General features: G+C 36.7%; 4 protein-coding genes across 15 annotated transcripts in view; 2 read left to right on the forward strand and 2 right to left on the reverse strand.

Moving 5' to 3' along the window:
• Positions 1-4,582: 4,582 nt before the first annotated feature.
• LOC117231764 (lysosomal thioesterase PPT2 homolog) lies at positions 4,583-6,166 on the forward strand. Its single transcript, XM_033490488.1, has 4 exons — positions 4,583-4,903; positions 5,030-5,279; positions 5,348-5,466; positions 5,531-6,166. The coding sequence occupies exons 1-4, from the start codon at positions 4,754-4,756 to the stop codon at positions 5,882-5,884; spliced, it is 873 nt and encodes a 290-aa protein (XP_033346379.1). The 5' UTR covers positions 4,583-4,753; the 3' UTR covers positions 5,885-6,166.
• A 166-nt stretch (positions 6,167-6,332) lies between these two features.
• On the reverse strand, positions 6,333-8,010 carry LOC117231762 (venom serine carboxypeptidase). The gene is made up of 2 exons (XM_033490486.1): positions 7,605-8,010; positions 6,333-7,467 (listed from the first exon to the last, which is right to left on the reverse strand). Exons 1-2 carry the CDS (start codon positions 7,887-7,889, stop codon positions 6,346-6,348), a joined length of 1,407 nt encoding a protein of 468 aa, XP_033346377.1. The 5' UTR covers positions 7,890-8,010; the 3' UTR covers positions 6,333-6,345.
• Positions 8,011-8,283: 273 nt separating this feature from the next.
• Positions 8,284-10,525, forward strand: LOC117231763. The gene has a single exon (XM_033490487.1). The coding sequence runs from the start codon at positions 8,661-8,663 to the stop codon at positions 9,573-9,575; it is 915 nt and encodes a 304-aa protein (XP_033346378.1). The 5' UTR covers positions 8,284-8,660; the 3' UTR covers positions 9,576-10,525.
• Positions 10,526-10,581: 56 nt separating this feature from the next.
• Positions 10,582-22,413, reverse strand: part of LOC117231761 (piezo-type mechanosensitive ion channel component) — a 28,755-nt gene continuing 16,923 nt past the window's right edge. For 6 of the 12 annotated variants that reach the window (XM_033490483.1, XM_033490480.1, XM_033490479.1 and 3 more), the window contains 21 exons: positions 21,928-22,333; positions 20,058-20,120; positions 19,505-19,650; positions 18,746-18,922; positions 17,110-17,406; positions 16,945-17,021; positions 16,495-16,569; positions 16,166-16,246; positions 15,545-15,821; positions 15,294-15,457; positions 15,069-15,218; positions 14,506-14,667; positions 14,272-14,419; positions 13,976-14,190; positions 13,733-13,891; positions 13,515-13,641; positions 13,039-13,445; positions 12,584-12,879; positions 12,239-12,488; positions 11,847-12,074; positions 11,471-11,763 (listed from right to left, as the gene is read on the reverse strand). In XM_033490483.1, coding sequence (XP_033346374.1) covers positions 11,649-11,763; positions 11,847-12,074; positions 12,239-12,488; positions 12,584-12,879; positions 13,039-13,445; positions 13,515-13,641; positions 13,733-13,891; positions 13,976-14,190; positions 14,272-14,419; positions 14,506-14,667; positions 15,069-15,218; positions 15,294-15,457; positions 15,545-15,821; positions 16,166-16,246; positions 16,495-16,569; positions 16,945-17,021; positions 17,110-17,406; positions 18,746-18,922; positions 19,505-19,650; positions 20,058-20,120; positions 21,928-22,333 — 4,020 coding nt within the window. In that variant the 3' untranslated portion in view covers positions 11,471-11,648. Of the gene's footprint in view, positions 11,764-11,846; positions 12,075-12,238; positions 12,489-12,583; positions 12,880-13,038; positions 13,446-13,514; positions 13,642-13,732; positions 13,892-13,975; positions 14,191-14,271; positions 14,420-14,505; positions 14,668-15,068; positions 15,219-15,293; positions 15,458-15,544; positions 15,822-16,165; positions 16,247-16,494; positions 16,570-16,944; positions 17,022-17,109; positions 17,407-18,745; positions 18,923-19,504; positions 19,651-20,057; positions 20,121-21,927; positions 22,334-22,413 lie in introns of all 12 variants that reach the window. The other 6 variants (XM_033490485.1, XM_033490477.1, XM_033490473.1 and 3 more) reach the window with 5 other exon arrangements.

The following is a 22,413-nucleotide window of genomic DNA, read 5'->3' on the forward strand; positions in this document are numbered from 1 at the left end:
CAAAACGGAAAATCGTCGTTCTAATTGTCCTAGGAAAAACTGTAATATTTACATGTGTTCTTGGACTGTAATATTAATTGAAATAAATTCTTAAGCATTGAAAATTAAAAGATATGCGATTCTCTGAACTACGATGTATAAATTTGTGCTTTTTTGATAGCATCTCTGTAGAGTTAGCATAAAAAAGTAAATCTCAGGTAACAACCAAGGTAAAAAAGGTTGACTGGTACAAAAAGCAGAAAAAGGAGGAAAATGTAACGAGGATAAAACGCGCAGACAATTTTTTGCTATCAAGATTCCTCCGAAAGGTAATAAAATACATTTGATGCAGTTTAATGGTTGGTTCGAGAGGTTCCGAGAATTCCAGAGAAAACCGAACAAAACTCAAAGTCGCGCAAGATCGTAGATGGGAGGGGAGGGAATGACTCTAACTTGCTAAGAATTAAAGTGAATCGCTCGAGGGTAGCAGCTAAGGGTCGTAGCCTCTAGCGATTATACTAATAGTCGGGGCGTAGACAAGCTGATAGGGAGAATAAAGGCACAGCTAAGTTACTAATTGTTTTACACAGTGGAAACTTCGTTTGGTTAATTCCCGTGCGCATTTAATGCGTTTATTCTTTCGCGGCAAAAATCCAGGAAATTACTGCGATATACACTTCCTGGCGAAAGTTCGACGTTTTACTCGACAGATTAAATTTTCCACTGTAGACATTTGTAATACACTTAGAAAAATCTCGAAGAATGTTTACTTTCTTGTTCGAAATGTTCGATAATGTTTTATACGAACTGAAGAAAAAAAATGTCATGCGTTTGAATGGTCGAACGATCGCGGATGTTGTATCGGCGATGTGGAAGGAAACTCAACAGCGGAAAAGCGAACAATGGCCTTCTTCCTGGCAGGTTGATCCTGCTTGAGTAATGTTGAAATCTGGGGCGTTCCTGGGAAAGACCACCTGACCTCAGCGTCCCTTCGTCAGCGTCGTTGCACTCCCTTGGACGAGTCATTCCCGTTTTCTCGGCGAGTATCCAACATCGGATTAATGACATTACGATGGCGTTACGTCTTGACGCGATACACTACGTATAATCGAATGTTCATCCTTTTTAATCTTCTTTAAAACTCGAAAGACTTTGTCGATCCGCAAATCTACCAGTTTTCTGTCGACCAGACCAACAAAACAGATTAAGTTCTGGTCGACGAGCAATCAATTAAACGGGATATCTCGGTGCAAACGATAAGCCCTCTGGTGGACTTAACGCATTTTCTTCGGTATTAAATCGGTTATAACGTTTTGAAATCGATATTCTGTTCTCTTCGAGACGTATTACGAGCTATTTCCCATCTTGGCTGAAAGTCGAAAATATTGGAATTTCGACACGACGCTGAAACGTTTCCCCGGGACCGGGTGGAAGCTGTTTGGGGATGAGCACGCGGTCGGGTAATGGAAGATGTGATAATTTAGTATGCACAGTGGAGTTTATTTGAATTTTATTGGCGGGCTCGCTGTCACGTGGGTCAACGCGTAGGAGTGGTGGTCGTGCCACAAGGGGGTCCCTCTTTCGCTTTATCGGATCGGGGAAGAGACGACGCTCCTCCCGTTTTCTCGTTTCCCCGAGGGGACACTTCCGTCCGACCAATATCGTCTCCTCTCTCTCATCTTCTCTCGCTTCTTTGCTCAGTTTTTCCACCTTCCGCCGCCTCTTTTTCTATCTTTTACCCTCTCCTGGGCCGCTTCCAATATCTTTCTAAGTTCTCCGAGCCGGCCATGAATAAACTATTCCCCGACTTTGAATATCTGAACGTTTTGCGCGGGAATGGGACCGCCATCGAGGGACCAACCGCAGAAAGGACGAGAGAAGATGATATCGATTGATCGACGTGTTACGTGGAAGGGGCTAACCCGTAGAGTCGATGGTACCATCCTTCAATTTTTGGAAAACGCCGTGACAGAAGGGAGGAGACTGTCTTGGGTGAACAGTTTCCAATAATACGAACAATATATTATTACAAGGAAATAGAAGGAAAATTCTGTCTGCCAACTGTATTTATAAAAGAACGGCAGACGTTGGAAATTGATCAAAATCTGCAAGCTGATCTTTATTCTCCCCGATCAAGGAGCAATTAATTTTTCGTAACGGTGACGGTGATGAAATCAAGCAGTCAGCATAATGAGTAGCGTTGCCTGCCGCGCAATTCATCGGATGTCGTAAAACGAGAGGTGAGAGGAGGAGAGGGCGGAACGAAAGAGGGGGTGGCGAAGGATGGCGCGGGGTTATTAATATTCAGAACGAGGAACAGGAGTCGAGAGCGGTGCCGAGTGACAAATACCTCGCACCCGTCCCAACCCCGGAACGGCTCAACTCTGTAATTAACGCTAATCTCCCGGCCGTTCCTCCGACACCGTACCACCCACTTCGTCTTCTCTCCCGCCTCTGTACTTACTGAGCCAGAGGGTGGCCTTAAACAGGCTCTCGAGTCGATTCTTGGATGAAGAGGATCTATGATTCCTCTTGGCGACTACTGAAAGAAAAACGTTCAGTCGAAAATTGAACGGTACGTAACAAAAATCGAACGATTTTAATCACACGTTCTTATCGACTCTCTCTAAATCATTTGATTTAACATTTTGTTTAAGAAAAGAATGAATAGAAAGTCATGCGTTTTATGGTGCCTTCTTTCATTTTTGTTTTTTGTATAGTGGAGAATGAAGAACGTTATTTTGTTAGTCCTTTTTATCTTCATAACTGAATAAAGACAGCATAGAGATGAAAAACATAACCACTATGCGGCAGTCCCTGCATATTTTTGCAAATATTACCGGTGGCACTGTTCGTTCGTCGTGCATCGTTGTCTACATTTGAATTTACAAAACCGGAAGCTGAATTACTACCTTCACGTGCAGACGAACGCGTATGAATTATCATTGCAGAGATGGTGCAACTTCTTGAAATGTTTCAATGCTCCGCGCAGCGATTCGTCATCAAACATATTTTCATTAAATAATATCCCACATAATACGATAATCTCTGTAATCCTTTTATCGAAATACGAAAAGTATTCTAATTCTTTACTAAAGAACATTTAAACTCGTATAAAATTTCCACTGTGTAAAAGACATTTTAATTATATCTATTTCCTCTAATTTTAGGGATATCGAAGTATTTCATAATTTCTAAATGGCTTCATAAAAAAAAAAAAAAAAAATAACAGAAAATGCATGTCGAATTATAGAAGATAAATAGGAGCGTGCCTGAAAGGTCAAAGGACGGAGATTCCTTCATCCACTTCCTGCGATATAGTCGCCGCTGGTGGTTGCGCGGTTCGGTTAGCACTTGGTGGACTAAAATAGCGAGTCAGCCGACCGCGAATATCCTTGATTAAACGCAAAAAAGCTCCGAGACCTACGCTCGCCTTGCGCTCTGGCGTGGCTGCGTTTTTTCGCCACCCTCCGCCATCACGATGGTCGGGCTTGAGCGTGGAATTGGATTGGTCGTCTTTCCTCTCTTCTCGTTCTCTTTCCCCTTCGTTTCATTCCCTCTTCAACAAGAGAAAGAAACGTTGGTAGTTTCAAAGCTTCTGGGGACTCGATTAGTGCTAGTGTGCGACATCAGAAATACGTAAGCACGGTTCATTTCCAAGTATTCCTTCCGGTTAAATTGTTGTACAACGTTCTAATTTCTTAAGCCAAAGAGGATATCTCTCCCTTTCTCATTTTATTACCTTTCACTATAGATACTTGTATTTCCATAATAAGCAAGTACTAGCTTAATAATAAAAATCTAAAAGTTCTAAAATATAGTCATGGTATGCTATCTTATTCATTTCTTGTTTTCTTTATGACGTTGGTATATAATTTAGCAAATCGGTATGAATGTATTAGAAAATCCCTGAAGAGATGTAGGTTTGCTTCGCAAAATTGCTACGATGTTCTTCGATGGTGACAAAGGTCTCTTTGCGAAGTGAAAGCGTGATAATCGAGAATGACGTTGGCCGAAACAATGCGGCAGGCGTTCATCCTCTAAGGCATGAGTTTCGTATGCCAACTAAGGGTGATGTCAGACCACGGTGATATATGGTGGAAGCACGGGAAATGTCACGTGCCCAGCAACCTTCCATACAGCTGCAAAAGGATTAGGGGCCACATTCTGTAATACGTTATTTCAGAATGCAATTGAATTCCTTTCACTGTCATTGACTCTGGTCTATCGATCAAAGTTGATCACCGGTTGTTACACCTCCATCATCATTCGGTGGTGATAATAAACTTCACTCACAATCAGAATTTATTTCAAGTACCATCTTCGAATCTAAATTCGAATAAAAAGAAAGCAATAAAAAATTAGTTTTTTCAAGAAACAAAGAATGTTTAGTGATAACATTTGCACTGATTATGAACTTTTAGGATACAGAAATTAACTCTAATCTTTGCTTTCGCCATTCATGAAAACATAAGAACCATCGTCGATAAATGAAATTCCTTCGTCCTCAACGGAGCACAGATGTTGCACTTCTTTCTTTACAAGAGGCGTCGCGACGCGTCGCTCGTAAAATCGATTATATAGCCGCTACCTCAATAAAGTGACGGACCAATGGTAAGAAAAGTTCTGATCCAATCAAAAGGTACGATCCCGAATAAGCATCAGTTGCTTCTGGTTATCTCAAAATCTTATCGTTTCGATGGAAAACGGATCTGAAGTGAATATGATATGATATTCTTGACAGTACGTATCTAGCGTCACTCATCTGTCACTAATGGCTACCGTATATTATAGTAGCTTTATTGTTATTTTATTTTCATCTCTTTTCAATAATGGCATTGAATGTTATCATGCCGTGGTCGTTATCCATGGAGTGCTCACTGGAAGCGACAGCATGGAACTTATTAGTAACAGAATCCAAGAAGTAAGTACATAAATCAAATACAAAACAAAGAAAGTTGTAGATGTCGCGTCTATATAAATTTAGCGGTAAATATGATTTCGAGTAAAAATGATTTTCCAATGTGCTTAAAACGATTATTAATTTTAGATGCATCCAGGGACACAGATTTATAATACTCCAAGATACGCTGGATGGAGCAGTCTGGAATCAATGTGGCATCAAGTGGAAGAAATAGGCATGGACGTTATGTCTGTGGGCGCTGCATTTCCCGAGGGAATAAATTTAGTCGGTTACAGTCAGGGTGGTTTATTAGCTAGAACGATACTGCAAAGGTTTCCCGATCACAACGTTAGAAATTTCATTTCCTTAAGCTCACCACAAGCTGGACAATACGGAAGTAGGTGACCTCAGTGTCATGAAGAAAGACAAAGAAATTACCGTTTCAAATTGCGTATTCTCTTGCAGCTCAATTTTTGCATTTATTCTTTCCTAATTTGGTATGCCAAACTGCCTATGAATTATTCTATTCAAAAATCGGGCAACACACCAGTATTGGGAACTATTGGAATGACCCCCATCATCAAGTTAGTATATATATAAGTGACTCGTTAGTAGTTCAGTAAATTGTATTTTACCCTTTTTTTACAGGAATTGTATTACAAATATAGTACATTTCTTCCATACGTGAACAATGAGAAAAATTCGACGAAAATGTTAATGTACAAACAAGGTCTCACCAAATTAGAACGTATGGTGCTTGTTGGAGGACCTGAGGATGGTGTTATTACCCCGTGGCAAAGTAGCCATTTCGGATACTACGACGTTAACGAAACTGTGATAGATATGCGTGATCGACGTATTTATAAGGATGATTTAATTGGACTGAAAACATTAGATGAAAGCGGAAGACTTGTTCTTATCACAGTTCCAAATGTCCCCCATTATGAGTGGCATAAAAACGTATCTATAGTAGATGATTTTTTACTGCCATACTTAGATTAATGTAATCTTATCGTACATTAGATAATTAATTTTTACTACATAACATAAAGGAAATTCCAAAGATCGAAGATCTCTAAACGATATCAAGTGTACCCATTATATTTATCATGTGAATCTCATCCTTTTACATAATTTTCCACATGAAGATAATTTTCCAAAGACGAACGTGTAATAAATATATTTATAATGTTTCAACACAAAAAATATTTAGTACCTTATAACTACAATCAGGAAGAATTATTTATTGAGGCAGTTCAATAATAAATGTGTATATACATTCTTTTTCATTAATAAATGTTTATTACGTTTTTCAATACAAAAGGATTTATTTTCATTAAATATCATCAAGATTCATTAAAAACCTTATTATTAATTTAAATCTACAAGTGGTATTCTATGTAGTAAATATAGGCAGGGTGTAAATTATCTTATATCATTGATAAGATAATTAATTAAATTACTTAGAAACTTTTATGGTGTGTAAAACGAGTGATGAGATCAAGAGCCCATTTTGGCTGATCAGAAGGAACCATGTGTCCAGCATTTCTTACTAAGACCTCTGTCAAGTTATCAACGGTCTTTGAATACCCAGCAAGTTCAGTTCCAACATACCATGCTTTTCTCTGTGCTGTTTTGTACTTCTCTGCTCCAGGCCATTTTAAGTTTTGGATATAGTTTTCCGTCAAAGGATATGCCACAATAATATCAAGTTGTCCATTGTATATAAGAACTCTATAATGTTGAACAAGATCTTCTACTAGAACTGCCATAGACTGCATAATATCCCCCTTCAAATATTCTTCTACTTTTGTAGATTCAATATTGAATGTTAAATTGCCAACATGCATGGTTTTTCTAATATCTGCTGTTTGAAGCCATTGTAGCATATAATCGGAATCATTACTTGGGTCCTTATTATGCAAAAAATTAAAGTAATAGTCGAAACCAGTTAAATTTTTAAACAACGAAGGTTTTTTACTTAAATCACCATCAATAAGTTCGTCAAACAAATTAAAGGCTTCTATATATTTCCCCTTCTTTATTAAATCTTTACCCTTTTTTTCATATGTATGGATTTGATTTCTGCCATTTAAATCAACTAAACCTATTTGATACAAATAATCTCCATATTCCAACTGATTCAATGGATCAGTCAATCCATTTCCAATTGCTAAACCTTTTAAGTTTATTTTTGTCTGTGCCTTGATATTATAATCTTTAATAGCATGAGATACAGCCGGTACATATTTTCCTCCGTACGATTCACCAGTGACATAAAAGTCATTGGTCTGAAGTTCTGGGAATAACTTAAAGAATTGGACTAAGGCAGTATGCACATCCCTTCCCACATCTGTTTCATTAGTAGCATAGCCTTTTTCATCCTCAGTAAAACTAAATCCAGTGCCAACTGGATTATCAATGTAAAGCAAATTATGACACTTGTTCCAAGAGTATTCACGCATTTCAAGAGTTTTATTTTCAGTAACTATGAATGGGCCGTTTTCCAAGAATAAGCCATACAAGGACGTGGCTCCAGGACCACCTTGTAGCCATAATACTACAGGAGCAGTCTTTGGATTATGCTAAAAAAAAATCCTATCTTGTATTTCTTAGATACATTTTCTTATTTATTATTTGAAAGTTATGCATAATCAGAATCTCAACCACTAAAAGTTACAAATATTTTTATTCACAAAATTCAAAATATTAAATTACTTACCAAGGCCGGAAAGAACCAAAAGAACATGTTCGAATTGTATTGTTTGTTAACAGTTAAATAACCAGAATAGCTACTGACATCGTTCATATCTTTATGTTGTACAGCAGCTTTACTACGGGCCTCATCTACTTTACCGCTTTCAATAAGTGGTGTCAGGAAAAGAGGTGCACCACAATCTTCCTCATTGCGAAGCGGATAATCCTTTGGCTTGGGATAAATATTTGTAAATCCTCTTGCGAATGAAACAATGAATAATATTTGTACAAGTAACACAAATTTTTCCATCGTGTCCTATCTGATTAATCACAACTATCCTAAACACGACCTTCGAACAGCGGCCGAACGTGATAGAAATGCAATTGATATATATATTTCGACGCACAGTGCATCTTTATATACCGGCGCCATAATATTACCAACATAGGAGATATTACTATCACGTAATCCATTCAAAGAGTAGGGATATATCTACGAATTCCGAAAATATATTAAATTTTGAATTAAGCATATTTTGCACTTATATATGGAATTAGATTTAAGAAGAATATTCAAGAATTTCTCTTAATCTAACTATTATCCAAAATTGAATAAGAAATAATGAAATGGCTACTATCTGCACTAAGCATATAATTCGAGCTACTTGAAACTATTAACGTTTATGCAGATGGCGTTTGAGAATATTAACGTATCAGCTGACTGTACCAATACACGTTAATTTGAATTGCCTTTGTGTTCTGTAATACGATCGAAGGTTAATATAGAACTGTTACTATTTTTAAGTCTGAATGCAACATGTTACAAATAATGATGACATTGTAAATAAACTTGTACGCTTCTTCCAATTAAATGGTGCAAAATCATATCGAAGTCTTCGACCTTTTGTGATACATTTCGTGATATTTTCTCATGCTTGCTATGATTGAGAACTCCAAGAAAATTTTTTTGTAATTAATGAATTTGAGGGATTAATCTAAAATAGTTCCTAACACTGTTATATTTGTATATACACAAAAGTATTACTTTATTTGTTGTTGAAGTAAAAGAAACTACAGAAGTATGAATGATTCTTTCCTAGAAGACTTAGAATTATTGTCTAATGATGTTAAAACTGTAAATGCTTATCCAGTGGATCGGCATGTAACAACAAGGAATGCAACATCCTCTCCTTTGCAACATACACTGCAAGGCAAAGGAGAAAATCTACATATTACAAAGCAATGTACTACTAGAGAACCAAATATGAAAGATTTAAAAAAGTTGCCTGACCAAGACACAAGAAAACAACAAATGAAAGTAAGAATATCTGAAAAGAAAGAGAAGTCTGTTGAAAGTAAGTTGAAACCGATTGAAAATAAGGTAAAAAGCGATGGAAAAGAACAAGTAGTTAAAGATGATACTAAAGTAAAGATTAAGGAATCAAAAGCAAAAATTTCTGAAAGCAAAGTGATTATGAAGGATAAAACGCGACGTTCAGGAAATTATAAGGAAAATACTCAGGCTGCAGATGTATCTGTTAAGGAAAACAACAGACCGTCTGATTCCTCAAAAGATGGAACTTCCCAGGTAGAAGTTGCAAAAGACAAAACAAAAGCCTATGATCTTAGAAAAGTAGAATCCAAAGAAACTGATCCTGTTGCATTGCTTAATGCCATCAAGGACATTGTGAGTATATCCACAAAACAGGAGAGCACAAAGATTTTGAGAGCTATGCAAGAGCTGCACTTTAATTCTCAAGCAAATCTTATTAAACACCTACTGTGCCAAACAGATGACATAATCAATGAAATGCATCCTAGCAAAGATTCTAACAGAGTAAAAAGCCTAATTGAACAGAATGAAAGATTACAAGAGGATATTGTTATTTTACAAAGAAGAAACGAGGAGCTACAGAAGAAATTAAAGGAATTTGAATTTCTGAAACAGGAAAATATTGCACTCAAATTAAAATGCAAGGAATTATGTAAACAATAGCAAAAGTGTACAGTATTCTAATACTAAGTACTTAGAATATGTTGATAATGAGGTATCCATTCCATGCTGCTGTTGAACTTTGATGATTACCAGCTGTTGTTACAATGTGTGAACATATAAAGTGACTAATTTTAAAAAATAAGCGAGAGTAAAAAATATAAAACATACCAAGCTTTAGAAAAGATATTCCGCAAGTTCAATAACAAACGTGCATATACGATCGATAATGCCGGTAATCGTTGATTATAAATGATGATTCATAATAATCTCCGTATTCTTTTATAGTTTTCTCTTTCAGTCCAATCTCCTTGTCAGTTCATTTAACTTATCTAAGGAAAGATATGCAGTAAAATTGATGGATTTTCCCACAATTTTTCTCACATTTTCCTTATAGATAAGCGTGTCTGCTCGATCAGACACTTTTATAATGTAAACTAGGATATTAAATAAAATTGTACTATTGTGTATATTTCGTAAAATGATCATAGTTGATATAATGATTATATTTACGTGTGATGAAAGTAGGTGGAAATTCCGCACCTATTTTTATAAATACTTTACAATTTTCCTTTTAATACCAATGGCTGCTAATTATCAGAGTATAAGATTCTGTAAATGTTTTAGCTACACACACACACCAACGCGCGCGCGATGTTTTCCATATTGTTGCGTGTGTAAAGCCACGACACGTGCGTTGAAATTACGAGACCACACATTTTCTAATGTTTTTACTAATATTTTTTTTAATTCGTAACAAAGTTTAAAGCTAACAATGTGTTATCTAGTTTAAAGAGTCTGAGTCCCATTTACTACATACGCGTCGTAATATGTGTGATTTATTCCGCGTTGATTTGAAGTTGATATATTTATTGAACTAAAAAGAAAAAGAAAAAAAACATGATAGATCTTTGTCTGTAAGAAAATGCCTAATAAACTACTTTATAATTGAATTTGTGTGATTTCTTAATTTTTAGAGTAGAAATTCAAGAAATAAAATCATAGCATATTCGTTTTAAACAATTTACATATATTCGAAGATTCTTTTAAAAGGCATATTAAGGCGACATGATACAATGTTTCAATAAGGATGCATGTTGTACAATGCATATTTACAAGCAATGATAATTATTATGGAGTCAAGATCTTCGGTTAAATATGTGTAATGTATAAAACGCGTTCGAGGTTTTGGCAAAATCACCAGATAATTTTATTCAGTAATATCTGAATGAATCGACGATTAGAAAAACGTATAAAAAGGAACGAAAGATCTTGCTATCGGCAGTTTTGAAGATATTAATTTTTTAAGAAGGGGTTTACATTCTTACCTATGAAAATGCAATTTTAAATGCGGCTATTTCGGTTTATGCATAAATTCTAATAAATTAGAGATAAAAGCATATGTATCGTATATGGTACAACAAATTTATCTTTAGACGCTTAATTCTATAAAGCACTTATCTCAAAATCATGTTACTGACAACATCTCACGATCACAATATCCTTCATACCTTTGATTATGATCAAGCGAGTTCTTTATCGATAAATATTTAAATAAAAATTAGTATAACGTTACTTAAAAACACGATTCGGAAATAAATAATTCTACTGCATAATGTATCCTCGGACTTCTTTAAATTTCTCAGGTCTTCTCGTTAACTTTCCCTATTATGATTAATATCATTTTCTTTTTCGCTTTGCGTTATTTCCGTAGATATATGTACATCTTTATAGGAACGATCTCTTCGTTAATCAGTTTCCTAACAACAAACATAACTGTACTAAATTCCTGAGTTTTTTAAATTTTTTTAACCATTCGCATTCTTTATGTCACGTCTTGATAAGTGCGCCAACTATTGTCTTCATTACGCAAGATTACCGGTAATATATTTCGAAAAAATCCTTTCTTTAACAAATTCCGTTTCGCATAATTAATAAAATCTTAAAGTCTTTGATCCAACAAAAGTTAACTCTAGTCTAGTTTTATCATTAATTCTAGCCGTTTTGACAATTTCACAATATTCTCACTAATATTGTTTAGGTTTGGAGTTTATCCTCAGAAACGTTCGATAAAATTTATTCTCTGCGAGAAACATCTCGAGATTCCCCTCTTGGCGCCACAACATCCTCATCTACATCATCTTGATCTTCATTGTCAGTTCTCTCCCCTTCTTCGGGTGGCCTTGTCCATCTGAAAAAATGCGATTTAGTTGTCACGCTAGATTCTTTAAATCTAATATGATACTTATGATGGTGATGTAATGCAACAGCAACCTGATCAACGTCTCCGGTGATCTGTAGAGGAATATTAATTTGGCGAACAAGTCTTCCTCGAGACACAATTCTCCACTTTCACGGACTAAATAAATATCTAAGCATAATCTTAGTATTCTATCGACGTAGGGTAAGTCATCGAACATAATCTTTGGCGCCATGTCACTGACTATTTTCCTCATCATTTGACTTATGACTATCACCGCGGTAGTGTACAAACCTAAGATTCTGTAGACATATATGAGAAAAAATAAATTCTTATAAATAAAAAAAAGAAAATTCACACTGACGAAAACTGTTCGTGAAGAGAATTAGTATTGTATCCATACTGGATCTCACGAATAACAGTGTAGACCTAGCATTGATAGCATTAGATAATTTCAAAAACGTACCCAAATCCACTGATAAAGCTCAACCCCTCGGGGAACGTTTTATCATTGAACAAGAACATCATGATGTACTTGCAGTCATTTAAGGGCACTCTCTTTAATAGCTGATCGTATAAAGTATCATTGCAAACTTCTTTAACGATCCACCATTTCTGACGAGCGCAACAATCTGCGTCGGTAGATAAATGAAGACTAACATCCCTGTACAGATGATTCTCATCCTCTTCCTCTACATTGTCATCAAGCCATTTCGCTGCAGATTATGGAGATTAATTTCACACATAAGTTCAATGACATTACGTTCTATCTTCATTTCATAGATATCTTTCTCTGTCATATGACACTTACGCATTCGCATTAATTGTGGAACGACGTCAGTGGTTCGACCAGTCACTTTCAAAAACTTGGGAAACGCATATTGCAACGTGATAGTACCATTATGCACGGTTGAATCATTGCTAGAGAGCATATTAGCTAATGTTCTTCTCACAGGATTAAATTCATTGTTTTCATACGGTGGCAATTTTATATCTCTCACTTGTGTCGTTATCCCACTGGCATCTTTCGCGTCCGTTTTTCGAGACACTGTCCACTCTACGTGTATGACCACGGTTGTGCTATTATCTTCTAGTTCTGTTATCAGTCTGTCATAAAATGATTATATAAAGTTACAGATGTCAACAAGTTTATAAAAAGTGATTCTTTTATTTCCTTTTCAAACTCAGAAAATTTTTTAGTAATATAAAAATTGGAGTTGATACGAATTCAGGAACGTAGTAGGATTAAAATAACTTTAATCGTACCTATCTAAGTCTGGCGGAGATATACTCCATAATTTTCGAGAGAACCCACTCAATCTCACGGCAGCGACATCAGAATGTATATAGTTCTCCAGGAAAGTGACCGCAGGTCTATCTCTCGCGTACAAATTCGAAAATCTCGCGAAATCAGTTTCGTCGTATTCGATGATAGAGCTACTTTGCGCTGACATAGAGTAAATTGGTTCATAAGGACCAATTCTAATTTTCATTGAAACATCGTAGGGTAGATTAGAGACACCAACTGTGCCACCAAGTGCGAATAAGAGCAAGGGGAACCATATTAATCCAATCATGAAGAAGAGAGCACCACCACCGACTAAGTACTTGCTCATTTGTTGCTTCTTTACACCTCGTGGCTGAGGGAAATCCGTTTCTACGCCTCGCATACACTACAATTCACACATATATTTATTAGTAATTTATATACAAATGTATGTAAAATATGTAGAGCGATATACCTTGATTTGATAAATATTGGCGAAAATATCTTCCATTTTGAACCAATCCATTATCGTCATGGAAGTGTCCGTCCAGATCCAGTCCATTACTGCTCTTAATTCGAATAAGAATGGGACTAACATGAATCTGCGGAAAATTTACACATTAGTTATTAATAATATTAACATTTTAAATTATTATATTAGTTTTAATTTCGATAGATAGAATATATTCTAACACTTTGAATAAGACATAGTTGACAATGCTGTATTTCTTGCAGAGGAAGTTGCCAAGTATTCGTGTCGGATAGCCTTGTCTTAATTGATAAGCCGCTAACAAGAGGTAGAAGCACTTGACCATGTACCAAATTTGCGGTGGAAGCCTCTCATTGAATTGTCTGTGATTATATTTGACAATTTAAATTAAGAAGACGTTAAATATTCGAATTGAAACTTCTCTATGATGAAAAAATCCATCGTACCGTTCGGTAACGCTTGGCAATATGAAAAACATCCAAATGTGAACGCCAAATATAAGAAAGTAATGGAAAATTAGTTTGCCTACGATTGATTTTTTTAAGAACAAGGCTCTATCGATAACTATCAATGCAAACTGTAGCAGTAACATCAGTAAGAACGGCATCGGAACTCGATTTTCTTGTAAATAGGCTGTAACACCACCGTCACCTTGTTGTGTCTAAAAATTGACAAAAATTATTGTTAGATATTATCTTGAAGGTACATGACATTACTTGTTAGAAAATATAGGGATGCTTACCCCAAATGCAGAAAATCCAAAAATGAGTAGCAAGAAATTAAAGAAATCACACAGGAACATATATGCATATACGTTCGTCTTTTCTTTGCTAACTGGACTAAGAATTTTTTGGAAGAAATCTTTCATTGGTTCTTTGTATTTATTTACGCTGGAAACAAATCATCGTGTTTAAATCAATTTTAAGAGACTACCTCATATAACATCGTATTAAAATAGCTACATATATAGGCTTACGTCATATTCATGGCTTTATTGAACTCTTCGTTCGTGGGACTGATTTCTTCTCCTTGAACGGCCACTAATTTTTCATATTCATTTGTGGTTTGCGCATTTTCACCCTCCCCTGCTGCGCGAAGATTCAAAGTTGCTCCTTTAGGTGTTCTTACGGTACTACTGCTGTAAATAGTAGAATATTAATATTAGCAATTTTACAGGGTGGTTGGTAACTGGTGGTACAAGCGGAAAGGGGGTGATTCTACGCGAAAAAAGAAGTTGAAAATATAGAATAAAAATTTTTTTTTTAATTTTTCCATCGAGACAACGATCTACAGTGAGATCCGTTATAACGAGACGCGATAAAGTGCACGCGTACCGAGCAAAACTTCAAAGTCGATTTTCTCGAAAACAAAGCCTCAAACGAAAAATTTTTATTCTATATTTTCGACTTCTTTTTTCGCGTAGAATCATCCCCTTTCCGCTTGTACCACCAATTACCAACCACCCTGTATATTAATTATACATTATACAATAATATTAGAAACGTATATAAATCAATGAAAATTAAGAAATTGACATACCCTTCTTCTTCTTGTAGCGATGCAGATTCTCCTTGACCCCTATTTTCTGGCGGTGGAGGCTTGGCCGGAACTACAGTTAAAGTGGAAGGAATAATTTTTCTTGGTTTTAGGGATGGGGACGTCCATTGCCCCAACGATTTCAGCATAAATCTAAAAATAGGATTTTTGTTTAATTTTTAAACAAAAAAGAAAAAATATTCTTATGAAATGTATGCTTCGATTTACCTATGAAAGAACACCATGAGGAGCAACAATAGATCCCACAAAGCATAATTATGTTTGCGTTCAACCCCCATAATTCTAGGAGTAAATAGAGGATTATTCGGTGCAGCATCTCGATTCCAGGGCAATACTTCTAATTGGAAAATGCATTTTACTATCACAATTGCCTAAAAAAATTTACCTTTAATCAGCTAAGAAACTTTTTGTTTTTTCTAAAAAAGTTATTAATCTGTCCGAAGAATTTTATATTTTACCTCGGTGTACGCGATCAACGTTATCCAAAATGTTTTCGAGGGTCGTGGAATGGTTAACGAACCCCAGCAGAATACCATGAGAGGCAAAGGCGTGGAAAGGACGGATGCATTTTTAATCTGATGAAGGAACACCATGAAGTAACAAAGTAAACACGAATGTGCCAGGATTCCAAACCAAATAGATGCCAATAATTGGATTATCGGTGGTTGATCGACTTCAGACAGTGCACCACCTTCGTCATCGTGTTGGACAGGTGAGATTTCGGAGAATAGTGAGCTGTATAAATAACAGTTTTCATTAATAGCATTAAGAAATTCCACCATATGATCTAACATAAATACGCAGAAGGAAGTTTTTTTTCTTCTGCAAAACATTGATACGAAAAGCACACCGAAAGCTCGAACACCTGTAAAATAGAACTGAACGAAAGTTGATAGGTACATCTTTTTCTGTAAATGTAAATATTTATACAATTACGATATTCATGTCTACAGAATAATGTTTAAAGGGACCAGAAAAAATTATAATGTACATGCTGCTTGCAAAGATCAACGTGCAGAAGGTGCGTTTAACAACGAAGTGAAAGAACATTTATCGATTTTACAAAGTAGTCTCGATACCTGGAGGAGGATATGTCCAATCCTCGCTCCAAACTCGGTGCCAAAATTCGGATATGAGGGACCATCAACGAGCTGCTTTTCCTAGCAAAAATAACACTCCTCTCTGTCTACGTTTACTTCAAATTATTTCTTTACATTAACATAAATGCGGATAGGAGATTCGGGAATTTCAATTTAATTTGATTTAAACTGCCAGAGACCTCTATTTCCAAAGGAAATACAAAATATTTAATTTAATCTAATTGAATTAAATTGAATTGTATTTTATTTAATGAAGATATACTTTAGACAACGTCTACGAAAAATAAGCATTTTCTACAGAATCTTACCTTTCTTCCTGCGGTCGTGGTTGGGTAGGTCCCTCGCCAGCATCGTAAGATTCCTCGGCATTTCCATTAGTCGATCTGTCAGAGCGAGCACATTTACTACTCTAGCTTCTACTATAAGGACTGGCCTAATAGCAAGGGTAAATATAGACTACTCCTTTTCGAAAGGACTTTGAATAATTCTAAGAAGGAGAAGCAAGTACTTGGGACAAGCATAATACTACTAAAGCTCTAAAGTGTCGACGTGGGATACCACCAAAGGATTTACTACCTAAAACGAACTAAATCTTTAAAGACATTCTCAATCTCTTCAAAATCGCGGTTCTGGTTATTCTACGATACTGTATCTGTACAGTTAAGCGTTTACGAGCAGATAATGTAGGAAGCCAAAGAGGTAAGAACGTTTTTTTAGTTACAACCAGTTACAATAGTTATCTATGATGAAAATCTTACCCTTGTTTCATCAGAGGAATTGGCTGCCATATTTGGGTGATTCCCAATCGCATTCCCATCCGGAAATCTGGTTTTGTCTATAAATTAAACGATGCCAAGAAAAAGAATCTCCAACATTATCGATCCAATTTCTGTTGCAAATTTTTTACTCGTTCCATCACGTACCTTTAATACTTTCTTTTCTTTCGTTAAAACCTTGCGAATGTATCTATAGTCACGCGAAAATCTGTTCAAGTATTTGGTCATCGACGTCAGGGTGCTATTAATCATCACTATAATGAATTTGAAGTACGTAGCAATTGATACTTTTTGCTCATCCTCCTGTGTCTCCTCCTTTTCATCTGGTTTATCTTCTCCATATTCGTCGTCTGTTGGCACTGGTGTTTTATCACGTTCTGCCGCGGCCGCATCTTTTTCACCGGTTTCCGTATCCGCCGACGCGAGACTTGTTTTGTCAGCGGCCTAATTTAAATAACAAATTATCGTTTGTGTTATTAGTTTGGTTTATTATTTCTGGCAGTTTCTGGTACGTGGAATTTGAAGACAATTACACCATAAGTTTATCGACAGCGGTAGTTATTTAGTAACTGTGTTTGACCCTCTAAGGGCCAACGTTGTATTAACATTTCATTTGCAATTCTTTCAGTCAAATTACATTTCCCAATTCCGCTTTTTTTTCATACGATATTTATAAAACGGAGGTTTGTCATTATTTATTTTTCCATGTAAATTCTACAATGTCGTGAAGTTTAATGAAATTGAGATATTTATGGTATTATGATGAGCTTTAAGTAAACCGTTTGAAATTATAATAAATAATTTTTATTAAATTAATTAATGGACTATTCTAGATAAAAAAAATTTAATGGGTCGTTGGTGGCGTTTTGTCTGAATCAAATTCTGCGTATGCAATTAATCGATATCAAAAATTATTGTTATGGTATTAAAAGCGTGAGATTACGGTGCTACGCTGTAAACATAATGAAAACAAATTAAGCTAAGTATCGAGCGGCAGATATGTACCAACGACGAGGAGCCTCCTGCGACTACAACATTTAAAAGGAATGACATAAAAAACAAAAGAAAAAAAAAGGTGAATCGACGTGAGTGGAACGTCACCGCTTCCGTCACATGTGTTTCATTTTTTCTTTTATTACAAAGCTGTAAGATGCGAAAAGAAAGGAAGAATTAACGTCGAAGCACTGTAATAACTAGCGAATATATGTATAAATGTTGTAAAATTCATTAGTACCACTATCATTCGTGGTTTGCTGTGTGTGGCTATGTGTGATTCTGTCTAGTGTATGTACTTGTTAAAAATTGTTAAAAGTGTGAGTTTTGCACAGTTGGCTATTAATAAATTTCCAACACACTTCAATAGGTGATACGAACGTGTTTGAGTCCGATGTAACAAAGAAATTAATGAATAAATATGACGAGAAACAAAAGGATAAGAGAAAGACGGACAGAAGTAAACGATATAAAAATATAATAAAAGATACAACGAAAGCTGAGAATTATTTGCAGATAATATCAAAGATGACACTGGTAATCGACAATTTATTAGAGTACAATTATATAACGATATTATTACAGGAATGAAACAAAAAAAACTAGGAGAAGAATTAGATAGAAAGGCTAAAATGACGTTAAGAAGAGAGCGTATATATAGAATTTGAAAAGGACAAGAAGAGAAACAAAAGAAAAATAAACAATAAGAATGAAGGAGGAAAAATGGTGGGCAGGTAAGAGAAAAAGAGAGCCTGTAGCAGTGACATGCAGCCTTTTAAGGGGGTCTCACATCGGTGGCCACTGCAGTGTCGGTCTCGGAACGTGCACTGAGATACGACATAGATGATTTCTTCCTTGTTAAAGGCACACTCCGACGACGTAGTCTCAGCGCGTCCTTTTCAGTCCCTCCGTACATGGCGACGTGTGTCGCGATCTCAATGTCTGTCTTAATCAGCGTGTTCATCAGCTGCAAGGGGACCACACTTTTGAATCATTTCTTTCCATGCGTTACCAATTGCCTTTTGTTTGCGTTGTACTTGTTGTCTGCTGTCTGATGACTCCTCGACGGGCCAAGGATTAGAGAACATTCGTGAAAAATGGGTGGGGGTGATCATTGCAAAAGGGTTGAAAGGGGGTTTGGGCCAGTGGTAGATCGATAGAATAATGCGAGGACTTTACGCACACACGGAGATCAAGTCAACCTTTGGCCATGATCCCATGATCCATCTGATAGATTCGTTGAGGAACGAACTGTGAATTCGATTGAAAGTTAACTCAGTTAACCGAACAATGACTAGGTTAACAAAGTTAACTGAAGCACGAAATCAAATTGAAAACTATGATGTGAAATTAAAAACTGAATCGGCCTTTTCGATGATAAAAATATGCTGGGTCGTTTCGCGGAATTTCTCAGTGGATCAAGCGTTCTTCGATTAGTCAAACTTTTGCTTCAAATCGAAAGTTCATAGCAGACAAACCAGAGATTCGTAACCCTCCAAAACGTATCGTTCAAAATTTTCATTCGCAATTTAGGAAGCAGCTAACATACCTCGGAAATGGTCATTCTTCTGCCGCGTTTTTCAACTTCGTGACGTTTCTCCGCTTCTTGTTTTTCGGATTCAGTGTCCGGGATCAGATCGGTCACGTCGTCGTCGTCCAGGTCGTCGAACATGTAATAATCGCCTGATCTGACAGCTGATCAAACAAAACGAATTTTTCTTAAACACTGATAGAAGAACCAACCATTGTCACTTACACTATACTGTGCTAAAGCCATGCACGATATTTCACTTAACTTAAGAGTTGTGCTTTCGGACGATGTTACTCTATGAGGCTCAGACTAACATTTTAGAAAACAGTATAACATCTATTAAAGTTAGAAAAAGTATTAGTACAATCACACAGGACACCCGCCACCATCTTTGGTTCGCTATACATATTAGAATTTCGTGATACACAGAAACAAATTACGTATATGTACAGCGAGGGGTTCTGTAAAAGCAGAAGGATAGTTAGTCAGGATGTGGACACGTCAGTTGGTAGGACAAAGTCTAGATAAGCTGCGGAAAGAGAAAAAAAAATGAAAGATAATTTTCATTTACCCTGTCTGTTGGTCTTTGGGGCGCGAACTCTGTACAACGGCCGTGTTCCTGGATAGAGAGTATCTAATACAAAGAAAAGACACAAAAAGGTATAGATAAAAAACTGAAAACGATGAGAAAGTCGTCGGCACAGGCTAAAGATCTATCTTACAACAATATACATGTATATTACATGTCGATTACGCTCGAGTTCTGGAGTCCTTGGTCAGCAGGATCAACAGGATGCAGAACGATCTGTCAAGAAATCAAATGGATTTTTGGATCTGAATTAATACTTCTCCCTATAAGAGAGGTAAAATTAATTACGAAAGTGATGAATGAGGAGAACGTGATGTTCGAATGTCAAAGCAGGGTTGATGCCGAAGGAACATATACGAGACGATCTAATCATCGATATTAGTTATACGAATATAGTATGTTCAACTATGTACATTCAATCAGATCCAAATATAATACGACATCTAATGAAGACCAAAGAAAGTTCTCTTAAAACAACAAAAGGAACGGAAATGAAAATGTCCCAACGACGACATCAATCAAATATCTACACATTTAAAAAATCAATACCGAAACAAGATCTACTGAGAAACCAAGAAAACTTCGGTCATTCTAATTTTTACATTTCGACACGACAATGCTCGGCACAAAAATCAAAAGACTCAAACCGGAAGGTACCCTAAAAATCCTCTAGAACCATCAATAGTAACGAAACGAAAGAAAGATCAGTGCTTCATAGATGATCTAGAGGTGCTGTCGCGGAAGCATATGTACAGGACATCGTAGCAGATCGACGACGGTGATCTTGTTCCCGTTGTGTCGTTACATGTGTGATGAGATAGCGGGGAGCGAGATGTGCTCGAGACGATGGACTGTCTTGGTGTTTGTAATCCATTCATCCATGGTGGTCCGATGAAGCTGGACTGTCGACGATGTCGGATCGACGAGGTCAACGATCGATCCCGTGGTCCTCTGTCGTATGGCGGCGGCGAGAACACTGGAAACGTCTCGTCGGGCGATGGACCACGTGGATTCAACTCGCTACTCGGTGGAGAACCGAAGGAAATACGGGTCGGTTCGAGGTAACCCTCGAGGCTCACTGTCATCACAGCGGAATTTGGTGTAGGCGCCTGCAAGAGAGACGCAGCTCGCGGTGTCAACGGGGCTGGCTCATCCTCGTCCTCGTCGATCGGTGTCTGATAACCCTGAGGAGGGGTGTGACCGCACGAGCTTACGCTGGAAGACCTTGCCAGAGGCGCTGCCCCTTCTTTTTCGCGTGCATCAAATATAGAGAATCAAATATAGAGACATTAGCCTGCGAATAGTCTCTAAGTTTACCTACGTTGAGGTTTAAGTTTAAGCTATTATTTGTTAATTACTGTAGAGTACACGTAGGTTGGTAGAGTAGAAGAAGCCTTCGTTGAAGTTTAGATTTAGACTGTTTCTTGTTAAATATTATGATATGCACCTGCATAGATCGATAAGGTAGTAGAATTCTACGTTGAGATTTAGATTTATGCTACTTCCTACTAAATACTGTGGAATACACGACATACGTTGGAAGGATGAAAGAACTAGACATTGTGGTCTAGTTTTTAGCTACTTTTCGTTAATTTTATAGAATACATGTGGATTGGTAAGATGGAAGAACTACAGGTTGCTGTTAGTAGGGAACAAAGAAACCCCGAGTTGAGATATGGGTTCAGGTTACCAGGTAAAGGTACATGAAAGTATAACATTGAGGATTTAGGAACAGAAAGGTAAGGATGAGGAACAGAAAATTAGTCTGATATTGGAAAATTATTTATCGACGACGTCGTTTCGTCCTGTCAACCTGACCATTTTATACTTCAAACGTTGAAATAATTCTTACCAACTGCGTGTATCTGCGGTTCCCTGTAACTAGGTCCTTGTATTTTTCTCTGGTTAGCTTTGATTTTATCCATTTTAAACTTCAACTTCTGCAACACGTTCTTCTCAACGTTTTCTTGAATTTCGATGCGCTTCTGGTGCAGTTCTTCTAATAACTCCGCCCCCCTAGACGCTAGGATACTCATAGCTTTCGTTTCATCTACTATATGGAAGAAGTAATAACTCTTGAACAGTCGTTTCTGGAGTAACAGGAAACCAAAGCATAGACCATCCCAGACCATGCCGATATCTTCTTGTGGCACCTCGCAATCCAATTTTTCAAGAACTATGTCGCTCACTGAACTTCGGAATTTTCTTAGACAAGTTATACCGAATAGCTGAATCAGTGGACATGCTAACACTTGCAGCTAAAATTCAATATTTTATTCGTTAGAGTTATGATTAATGTTAATAAGGAAGACAAAAGCTTCATATTCTTCTTGTATTA

Source organism: Bombus vosnesenskii, unplaced genomic scaffold, assembly GCF_011952255.1.
Source record: "Bombus vosnesenskii isolate JDL3184/JDL3185 unplaced genomic scaffold, Bvos_JDL3184-5_v1.1 scf7180000013273, whole genome shotgun sequence".
Taxonomy (NCBI): domain Eukaryota; kingdom Metazoa; phylum Arthropoda; class Insecta; order Hymenoptera; family Apidae; genus Bombus; species Bombus vosnesenskii.